We start from the raw sequence: 9,457 nt of genomic DNA, 5'->3' as shown, positions 1-9,457 counted from the left end.
ACACTATTTCGCGTCGGACCAGGATCCCGAGCAAGTGCGCTAGTCGTCGCACTTTAGAGGGATCGACCCGGACTCCGAACTTAATTTTTAGAGCACCGGGCAAAACCCCATGAACCTGGCCTCGCTCCTGAGCCACGACGACGACCGCCAGTACGACGACGAGTCGGACGACGGCGAGGTCAGGGCCGCGCAGCAACATAGCGAGGCCAACGACGAAGGCGACACGCCGTCGCCGACGACCACCGAGTCGTCGTCGTCGCCCATCGACTACTTCCGGCCGGGCGCCGCGCACACGATCGACGAGAAGAAGAACCGCCATCGTCTGAGCAACATGCGCCACCGCAAGCGCAAAAACATGGAGATCGATGGCCTTCGGCGGCGTGCGCGCGACCTCGAGGTCAAGCGCGACCAGCTCCAGGCCGCGTCGACGTCGATTGCGGCGTCGGAAGGGCCATGGGAAGAGCTCTGCGAGATTGAGCGCGGTAAGCTCGCGCTCGCCCGCGAAGAGCAAACCGTGCTGGCGCGCTCGGTCGCGCGCCACGAAGTGATCATTCAAAAGTTCTACACCAACAAGTACCCGGGCCAAGGCGACGACGACGAGACCGACGCGCAGCAGCAGCAGCAGCACGACGAGGAAGAGTAGGGCCGCGTCTGCTATTTATTCTGTAGACGAAGGACTCGGAGGCTGCCTACACGTATATACTTGCATGTCTTTGAAGCTTTTGTGTACTACTCTCTCTCTCTCCCTCTCTCTCTCGACGGAAAAGGCGGGCCCAAGTAAGGAGGCCACCAGAGCCATTGATCTACCGAGACGCCTCCGATGGGACACGAAAGCTCGCGGACGGAAGGTCGACGCGAGGCAAGACGGCCCTTGAAGGCGGCCAACTGACGTAAACGCGATCCCGTCATCATCGAAGCCTCGCGCAATCGCGTGTCAAATGCACCGTCTGGCAGCCGGTGAAACGGCGACAGAGCGGACTTGCTTTGTTCGAAAACGATCGGATCACATCAACAAGTTGTCGTGCAGCCAAGCGCGACCTACTGCGCTTCCGCACCGCGCGTATATGGACGATTTCTTGGACGAGAGGCAGGGGAGCGCAGGCGCGAGTAATGCTGCAGGGTGATGGGAAGGCGGGTGTCGCGCGTTCGGCCTCGCGTACAGTAATAGTAACGGCGGCTTCGCCGTGTAAGCCAACCGACGGTGGCCCCTAGTACTTGGTATTACTGGTCCCGAGGCGCCTCGACTCTAGTAACGCTCCTCGACCACGAGCGTTCTGGCCATGCGGAGGCTGCGAGCACGGCCAAAGCGAACGCTGCGTCGCTTGGGACGCATCGAGAGAATGGGTCACAAGACGATGCGGCGGGGTTGCTTCGAAGCAAGCGTATAGCAATACCATAATCACTCGTCGTGGGCGTGCATGTGATTGTGTGACCATATCTCGTGGCACGCGGAGCGTCAAGTTGAAGTTGTTGGAAAAGACGACGTGGCACGTTCTGGCAGCGTGGCCTCGCACGAGGTTGCGGAGCAAGCTCAATGGCGCGAGGCCGCGGGATGCGGTGCGCAGTGGTGAGGCTGGTGTTCGTACGGCGTGACGCCGAAGCGACGGGGTCTATTAGCTGTCGCAGAAAGTGCGGCGTTGAGATCAAACGATGCAGCTCACCCACGCGTGCGTCTTGGTTCAATCGATGCCAAGCTGTGAGAACGTCCACGCCAACGGTGTGTACTTAATATCCAAGGCGCATTCCAGCGGTATCTTAATCGTGGGGCGCACCATCCGTAGGGTCGTGGACCAGCATGGGTCTATCGTAAAGCATCGACAGCAGGAGTGCTTCCTAGGGACTAGATCATGGCGTCGAGTCTGCTCGCGCATACTCGCACGACTCCTCTTGATCGGAGAATCCAAAGCCGCTGGATGGAAGCACGTTGCTTGCTTCACTGTCATGGCCAGTTCTTAGCGTGTTGGTATTACCACCACGCGACTACTTGGGCAATACAAGCGCTCGGACAAGTGGCGTCGCAAAAATGTACGTACAGCTGTCTGCTACGATCGCCACTGCGTTTCAAAAAGCACTTGTTCGAAAGCTCGCGTCCTCCGTTGCCACGTTTCAAAGCGCCGATTCGAACACGGACCATGGCGGCCAAGTACGACGCGGTGTCGCCCGAGATCCGGCAGTACCTGCGGGCAACGCTGACGCCCGTGGTCTCCATCTATGTCCATTGCATGCACCAGCGCCGGCTTCGCGCCTTCCTCCTCTGGCGCATGCACGTGGCCACGGTCGGCATGTGCGCGGCCCAAGCGCTCGTCACCGATCGCCTTCGGTACGTTCTATCCTCGTACTACCAATGTCGTCCACGCATGGCAGCATCGTCGCACGAGGGCTCGTTCGCGCGAACACGGCGTCGCAGATCGCGTCGTCTCTCTCGCGTGTACTGACGCGGTCAAGAACCAAGCGCCTCGTGCATGGGTTGCTGCGCTGGAAGCTCGTGGTGACGCAGTATGCTCGCATTGCATCGTACGCACCCGAGTACATGCATTGGATCGCGCGGCATCCAAGTACGACGCTCCAAAAAGCGTGTTTATAGCAGCGATGGACATGCGTAGTGCACCTGCCGTTGCTGCAGGTTCGCGATGCGCTGCTCCAGTGCAAGGCAACGCTACTGCTTCGTGGTACGCTCTTGGCGACAAGGAGCCTGAGAATGTTTATGGATGGCCCGTGTCTATGGTAGCGGTAGCTCACTGTCGCCCGTGCCACGTTGCGTGGCACCGGTGGAAGCGAGTACGCGTCAGACTCGCCATTCTCTGTGATCGAGCACTGGTTAGGTGGCGCGGATTTGGCCCTTCATGGCGCAGTGTCTCCATCGCCTCTACCTTGCTTTCCTCCTGCACGTACTACGTTTGTTCCGAGTGCGGATTGGCTACACGTGGCAGCGTAGCGATGGCGCACGTATGCGCAGGCAAAGCACATGACGCGATGCATTGCAAGCACGACGTGTGCGCGGCTGCGCGTACGAGGCGTCGTTGAAAACGGAGATGACGCGGCGCTCTGTAGACGCACCGCGCGCGTGTCACCGTCCAGCGCTGGCGTCAGCAGACTACCAACCGTCAGCAAGCACGGACGCAGCGCCACGTCATGCGTCTTGGTAGAGGACTCCACTACAGTGCTTATGCTGATAAAACCCACTTTTGTCTAGCCCGCAAGCGATTCGTGACGTCGCAGGTCTTTGCACGGGTACGTACGCTCGATCTACCGCATGTCGCTCAAGGACCCGTGGATGGCGTAGTGGCAGGCGACCGTCGTTCGCTGGCGCCACCAGCGCACGCGAGTCCGGACCCTCCTATCGAGCCTGCACCGTGTATGGCAGTCGAGACTCGCGGCGGCATGGACACACTGGTCTACCGTGCATTCGAAGCGCCAGGTATATACACTGGCAAAAGGACCTTGGTGTAGAGTACCGCCATCCGCTGTAGCACGCCGCACAGAGTCTGCAACGCATTCTCACGCGGCGCCGACATCGCGACCTTGACAAAGCCTTTCTCGCACTACGCTTTCATGTACTGGAAGACAATACGTCCGCCGTACACGGTTCTGAATTGCAGCATAGAGTGCCACGCGGCGCCACTGCACCGAGGCACGGCACATGCAGCAGCAGTGGCGCTATGGAACGACCGCTGCGACCTGCCTCCGGTAGCTTCATAGGCGCAGGATGCATTCGGCAGCACACACAACAACAAGAATCCATGCGTAGGCTGTGGCGCCAGCGTCAGTACCATCGCTTGTACCGGGGCTTCGCCACGTGGCAGCACCACAACGCATGCTTGCGTCACGTCGAAACGTCCACTCGCATCCAACGACTCGGCACGCACTATCAGCGATGGCAAGCGCATCACACGCTCTCGTTGGCGATGCATCGTCGAGCGCACATGGCAAGACAACGATTGCAGTGGCGCCAGGTACCGAGTCGTGGCCCGCCGAATCGACTGATAAAGGCGCTCGCATTAGCTGGCAGCGGTGCTCCAGTCCTGGCGACGTGGCGTGCTGGCGGCGCAGGTGCTGCGAGCGACGGCGTTTGCTGCCTGGAAAAGCAGTTTACATGAAAAGCGTCACCATCGAACGCTAGCGTATCGTTGCCTCCAGCGCCTCTATGCGCTGCATTGGTGGCAGCGGTGGCTCGGTACCTTACCCTACGCCTACCCTACCCCATCTCTCCATTTCCGCGTAGAGGCCCACCGCCGTGAGAGACGCAAGTACCTCGCATCCCTCGGGGCTCCGATGCGCTGTGCTAATATCGATGCTGCGAGTACGAGGCACCTCGCGCAGACGCTGTGCTTCGCGACGTGGAAGCTACGAGCGCTGGCGGCCAAGGCCGATGGGATGGTACCCTCTGCATGGACATAGACTTGACGACGACGACGTCTCCTCCTAGGCGACACGAAACAAGTGGCTTTGTAAAGATGCGGCCAAGCAAATGCGCGCAACGTACTTCCAGCAGTACGCTACGCGATGCAATCGGATCATCAAAGCGCAACATGCGACATGATAGGTGGAAGGGCTTCGCGACGTTGACCACGCTGCGGCGGCAATGTAGGTGTAAGACGAGGCGGCGTGGCAACTGGAGTGTTGCGTAGGTGTGTCTTATAAGGCGCTTGCTTTGGGATTGGCGACGCGGCTCGAACGATCGACGATGTGTCGCCGCGTGATGTCTCTTGTGGCGGTAGTGAGACACGCATGCTGCTGGTGCATTGGCCAAGGGTGGTGCTCTGTAGCATTGGCGTTCGTGGGCGACGACTCAGGGTCGACACCGACGTCTTCTGCACCGTGCGCAGCTGCAAAATCGCACTCGCCGACTCGTGCGGTGCGTCGACACTTGCACGTTCTCCAGTGCAAGCGTCTGTATAGGGCGATGGGCGCATGGAGACTCCATGTACGTCAAAGCCTGCGCGTCAAGACGCTGCAGCAGTCACGGCAACGCTCCCTGCAGTACGACTTTTCTCCCCTTGACCATGTACAGAGTTAACGCATCGTAGCGTGTCTGCATTTTCACAGTGGACGGCGCTTGTGACGTGGCGGCGTCAGCTGCGTCTGCTCGGGGCGCGCTGGCAACGCTTGCGTCTGCATGAGTGCTTGCATGCACCCTTCGATGCGTGGCGCGGCCCTTTTGTGGACCACGAACGGACATGTCGAAGAGTCTTGGCTCGGTGCTTGCACAAGGCATCGCTCGCGGTATCCAATGCAAATGCAAGATCAAGTTGATACTAACTTGATACATACCCAGATGTATCGGCACGCGTGGGGGCAATGGCGACGTGCTCAGCAACGGCGCGCCGAGGACGAAGCGGTACGAGCATGCAGACTCGCATCGCCATGTGTGGTGATTATTGTCTTCTTGGGTGTAGACGCAACAGCTCACGCTTCTTCGCGTATGGACGGTATGGATACAACACGTGCTGCGAGCGCGGCATGTGAAGCACCAGCTGCGTCGGCGGCTGCGAGGTGACGAGCCGTGCGACGATCCATCGCATCACAGTCATGTAGGCATGCTGCACGCAGCACGTCGTCGTGCGTGGCAGGTGTGGCAGACACATACAGTCGTCTACCGGCATCTCGCCCGGGCCGGTGCACAAGCATTCGAAGCGGCTACGACCACTGCTATCCTGGAGCGATCCACCGCAATCGAGGGTGACTGCAGCGACCACGCGACACAGACCGACACGTCTGAACCAGAGAGCGCGATGGCGCTGAAGGAGCTCCAAGCCACCCATGCAGCGCTCGTGCAGCGCTATCAGCAGAGCCAGACAGAGGCCGCCGAGCATCTGCGGGAGCGAGCGTCGTGGCGGCGTCAACTCGATGGCGTCATGATGGAAAAGACAACCTTGATCGCAGGCCTCGACGAGTGCAAGGCGCGACTGCAGACGGCCAAGCAGCTCGCCCACGACAACCGCGTCAGCACTTGCAAGAACGAAACCCATGTGTCTTAGAGATGGTTGTGTAGGCGCTGCGTGCTCTCGTCACCGATACCGCAGCCCAGCGACAGCAGATAGCGCAGCTCACAGGTACTGCGTCGCTTGTATCGAGGCCGAGAGACGATACGCGCGTAGGCCGCTGCGTTCTCGGTGAGCGCATGCTCCAGCGCCTCGAACTCGAACTCACAAACGAGCGGTGTGAGCGGGCGCGCGAGCTGGATGCGCACCATGTACACGCCACCGACCTCACCATCCAGCTGGCCACGGTATGTATGGGGCTGTACATGGTTGCGATATTCGATCCAACGTGCGTCTAGGTGCGCGACCGCTGCACGCACCTCGAAGACATGGAGCGGTACATGTGTCTGCGATATTGTCGTCTAGTGTGCCCACGGGACCGTAGCTACAACGTCAAGCTCCAACACAAGCTGGCGCTGCAGGAAGACCGCTGGCAGCGCGCCAAGCTCGCGAGCTTTGAAGCAACGCTGCAGCGCATGGACGCGGCGACAAAACCCGAACCCTAAATCCGCCGTCGTCCACGACGTCTATAAACGCATCATAAATGCTTGTATACCGTTTTTCTATTTTCTAGTTTCCGTCGACGGCTCAAATGGATCCGGTCGCGACGCATCCGACCAATCCATCGCTAGCTGGAACCACGGGAACACCGAAAAGGTTGTCTTCCCTCTGATTGAAACACGGGTCGATAGATTGATACAAAGGATGCACCTGGGTAGAGGACTAGACGATGGTAAATTCAGCATGTTCGAGCTGTGCGAGCACGCGGAGACCGTCTTTCATCAACTCCTTCTTCGGGTACAGTGGCAAGTCGATGCGGTTGAAGCATGCGTGGGCCCTCGGAAAGACGCCGCGCGCGTACGGAATTGCCTCGACGGTAAACGGACAGAGACGGCCGTCAAAGCTCGTGAGGCCTTGAAAGCCCTGGATGGGCACGCGCGACGAGCCCGTCGTGAACTGCAGCAAGTGGCGGCGCTGCGTCGGCGTCATTTCGCGCAAGAGTTCCCAAAACCACGCGGCGCTATTGGTCGCCGCGTGCGCTAGCGCCATCTTGGTGTGGCGCTTCCAATCGTCTACGTCAAGGTCGGCCGCAGACCCGGCGACCAAGAGGCCAAGCTCTTGGTAGTCGAACGGTAGAACCAAGTCGGCTGGCATGACCTAGTAGGAGTCCACGCGTCAGATGATGATGACGACGATGCTGCATCGCATTGGAAGACGGATGCGCAACCTCGTTGAACCCATGCAAGAGCGCGGCCAGGGGCTGCTGGACACGGTCGAACAAGAGGTACCGGACCATACAGTCCACGTAGACGGCGCGGTTCGATAGCGTCACGGGCACGTCTTGGCCGTTGGGCAGCAGAGGCACGAGGTCGCTCTTGCCACGGGAGACGGTAAAGTCCAAGCAGAGGTCGTCGACGGAGGACGCTGTCGCAATGTAGTGCAAACTGGCGGATGTTGTTGGGTCGAGATACGCAATGTCGGCAACCGAGAGCGGGGCGCCCACCAGTGCTTTGAGCAGCGGCACGCAGAGCGGCTGCGGAAGCACTTGCCCGTCGAGCATCGCTCGCGCATAGAGACGACCCACGGCGCGAAAGCGCGTCAAATTGGTCGGCTCGAGGCTCGTGCGATGGTCGATCATGTACGCACCGTCTTCCTTGTGGTTGACGCAAAAAAGCCCGGCCGACGGCGTCAAGACGGCCGCGAGGACGAGGCTGTACCACTCGCGCTGGAGGCCACCGGCGTCCACGCCGCTTTCACCGAGCATCGTGATGCTGGTCGTTGAACAGAGGGAGGCCGGTGCGATCTGCAAGAGCAAGTGGATCGACTCGAACGCGAGGTCCCGGTACACGTTGAGCTTGGTCGTTGACCGCGACGTGTGGCTGAGCCGCGTGAAGAAGGCAGCGACCTTGGTCGAGAAGGACGCGTCTTGAAGCGCAATGAGCTGGCGCCACTGCCATGTCGTCAACGTCTCGCCGGCCGCCGGGGCAAGGAATGGGGACATGGTCGCCAGCGGCGTCCACGCACACGTGCTGGTCGCCGGGTCGTAAGCAATCACAAACTGGCCGTGCATGGAATCGGACGAGGGCCACTGCAGGTCCCCGGTCGGCGACAAGGTCCGCGCCCACTGCTTGCGGCGCCTACGACAATCGTGATGTCGTTAGAGAGATGATGGGATTCCGACGACGCGTTCGCACATGGCACTCTGCTGCCGGAGACTCAAGGCAGCGGTTGGCGACGCGTCTTTGGCGGCGTCGCAGAGGACGCAGTGCATGGTGCGAAGCTGGTTGTGGAAGGCGCAGATCGAACACGACCAGCGTGCAGCGTTCCTACAAGCGGGCTATGCGCATGGATGTGGGATGTAGTGCGACGTACGGATCATCGAGGTTCTGGCGCAAAAGTCCGTCTTGAAAGTTGCCCAGAAAGCTAGGCATCGAGTGAGACGATAGGTATGCGATAGCGGCAACATACTCTTCTTCGAGGAGCGCGGCTTGGCTTGGCTGACAGCAGCAGTGCCGAAGGATGCGCCACGCTGCATAGAGGAAGGCCAGCGCCAGCACCACTTGCAGCACGCGCATGAGCGTCATCTTGCTGTCGTCGCTGCTCATGATCGCTGCTTGGAAATGCAATTGTGATGGCCCAAGGGTTCTGGACAGGTCCGTTCAACGAGCCTACAGGATCGCCGTGTCCAACGGAGTCTGTTGGACACACGATCGCGTCTCTGCACCTCGACGCGCCACGTTCGGATATCCGGATGGGTCACTTGATGGCTGGGCTCATGAATGGACTTGGCATTTGTATGGATGGCTTGCCCGCGGATCGGCCAAGTATACAAAACACAAGTTTAAAAGCAGCCATGAACTGACCCTTTACCACAGGCTCGGATGTTTGCTGTCTTTGTGCCGAATTGAAAGCGAATTCAATTCGGCACATTCGGCATGTGCCGATCGCCGCAGCTTCAACGCGTGTCTCGACGACCACATCGGGTTGTGTACGCAGTGGCTTCTCGCGTGCTGCCAGCGGCAGGATAGAGGCTATCGCACTTGCATCACATACCGCATGGTTCTAGCGGGTCGTGCCTTTTTGCCGTGGCGAAAATCGAGGTTGAGGTACGGGATTGTTGGGTGTGGGTTTAAAAGATGGCATATGCCACATGCCATATGCCACTTTGAACCGGACGGAGGTGCCACAAGCAAGAAGTCCCCGATCATGCTCAAGCACAAGCTCAAGGATCGGGACGTCGACGCCGTGGCCGCGATCTTGACGCGGCTCCAGGCCAAGGAGGCGAATGCGCGTGAGACAGCGGCCCTCGACCTCCGCGCGGCCGTGGCCACGCTCTCGCGCGAGCTCACGTCCGAGACCTTTGCGCGGTTCCTCTCGGAGCTGACGCCACGCCTCCAGAGCCTCCTCCAGAGCCCGAGCTTGGGCGACCAGCTCGGTGGCATCGCCGCCGTCGAAGCGCTCATTCCCGTCGCGAC

The 9,457-nt window shown here is 60.0% G+C and overlaps 5 protein-coding genes across 5 annotated transcripts in view; 4 read left to right on the top strand and 1 right to left on the bottom strand.

The window, feature by feature from the left end:
* The first annotated feature begins 57 nt into the window (after positions 1 to 57).
* On the top strand, positions 58 to 729 carry SPRG_16308 (hypothetical protein). Its single transcript, XM_012355721.1, has one exon. It carries the CDS (start codon positions 110 to 112, stop codon positions 641 to 643), a length of 534 nt encoding a protein of 177 aa, XP_012211111.1. The 5' UTR covers positions 58 to 109; the 3' UTR covers positions 644 to 729.
* Positions 730 to 2,132: 1,403 nt separating this feature from the next.
* SPRG_16307 (hypothetical protein) lies at positions 2,133 to 2,584 on the top strand (the record flags this gene model as incomplete). The annotated part of the gene is made up of 2 exons (XM_012355720.1): positions 2,133 to 2,320; positions 2,446 to 2,584. 2 exons carry the CDS (start codon positions 2,133 to 2,135, stop codon positions 2,582 to 2,584), a joined length of 327 nt encoding a protein of 108 aa, XP_012211110.1.
* A 3,148-nt stretch (positions 2,585 to 5,732) lies between these two features.
* On the top strand, positions 5,733 to 6,487 carry SPRG_16306 (hypothetical protein; the record flags this gene model as incomplete). Its single annotated transcript, XM_012355719.1, has 3 exons — positions 5,733 to 5,942; positions 5,993 to 6,229; positions 6,281 to 6,487. 3 exons carry the CDS (start codon positions 5,733 to 5,735, stop codon positions 6,485 to 6,487), a joined length of 654 nt encoding a protein of 217 aa, XP_012211109.1.
* Positions 6,488 to 6,704: 217 nt separating this feature from the next.
* On the bottom strand, positions 6,705 to 8,587 carry SPRG_16305 (hypothetical protein; the record flags this gene model as incomplete). Its single annotated transcript, XM_012355718.1, has 5 exons — positions 6,705 to 7,139; positions 7,210 to 8,119; positions 8,177 to 8,308; positions 8,355 to 8,405; positions 8,451 to 8,587. 5 exons carry the CDS (start codon positions 8,585 to 8,587, stop codon positions 6,705 to 6,707), a joined length of 1,665 nt encoding a protein of 554 aa, XP_012211108.1.
* Positions 8,588 to 9,188: 601 nt separating this feature from the next.
* The window catches only part of SPRG_21725 (hypothetical protein), a gene marked incomplete at both ends in the record, with an annotated part of 3,221 nt that continues 2,952 nt past the window's right edge, over positions 9,189 to 9,457 (top strand). The window contains one exon of the mRNA XM_012355717.1: positions 9,189 to 9,449. Coding sequence (XP_012211107.1) covers positions 9,189 to 9,449 — 261 coding nt within the window. The remainder of the gene's footprint in view (positions 9,450 to 9,457) is intronic.

The sequence above is a fragment of the Saprolegnia parasitica genome (genome assembly GCF_000151545.1).
Source record: "Saprolegnia parasitica CBS 223.65 unplaced genomic scaffold supercont2.293, whole genome shotgun sequence".
Classification (NCBI taxonomy): domain Eukaryota; phylum Oomycota; class Saprolegniomycetes; order Saprolegniales; family Saprolegniaceae; genus Saprolegnia; species Saprolegnia parasitica.
The sequence above is the reverse complement of the archived record's forward strand: the minus strand, read 5'-3'. Positions and strand labels throughout refer to the sequence as shown.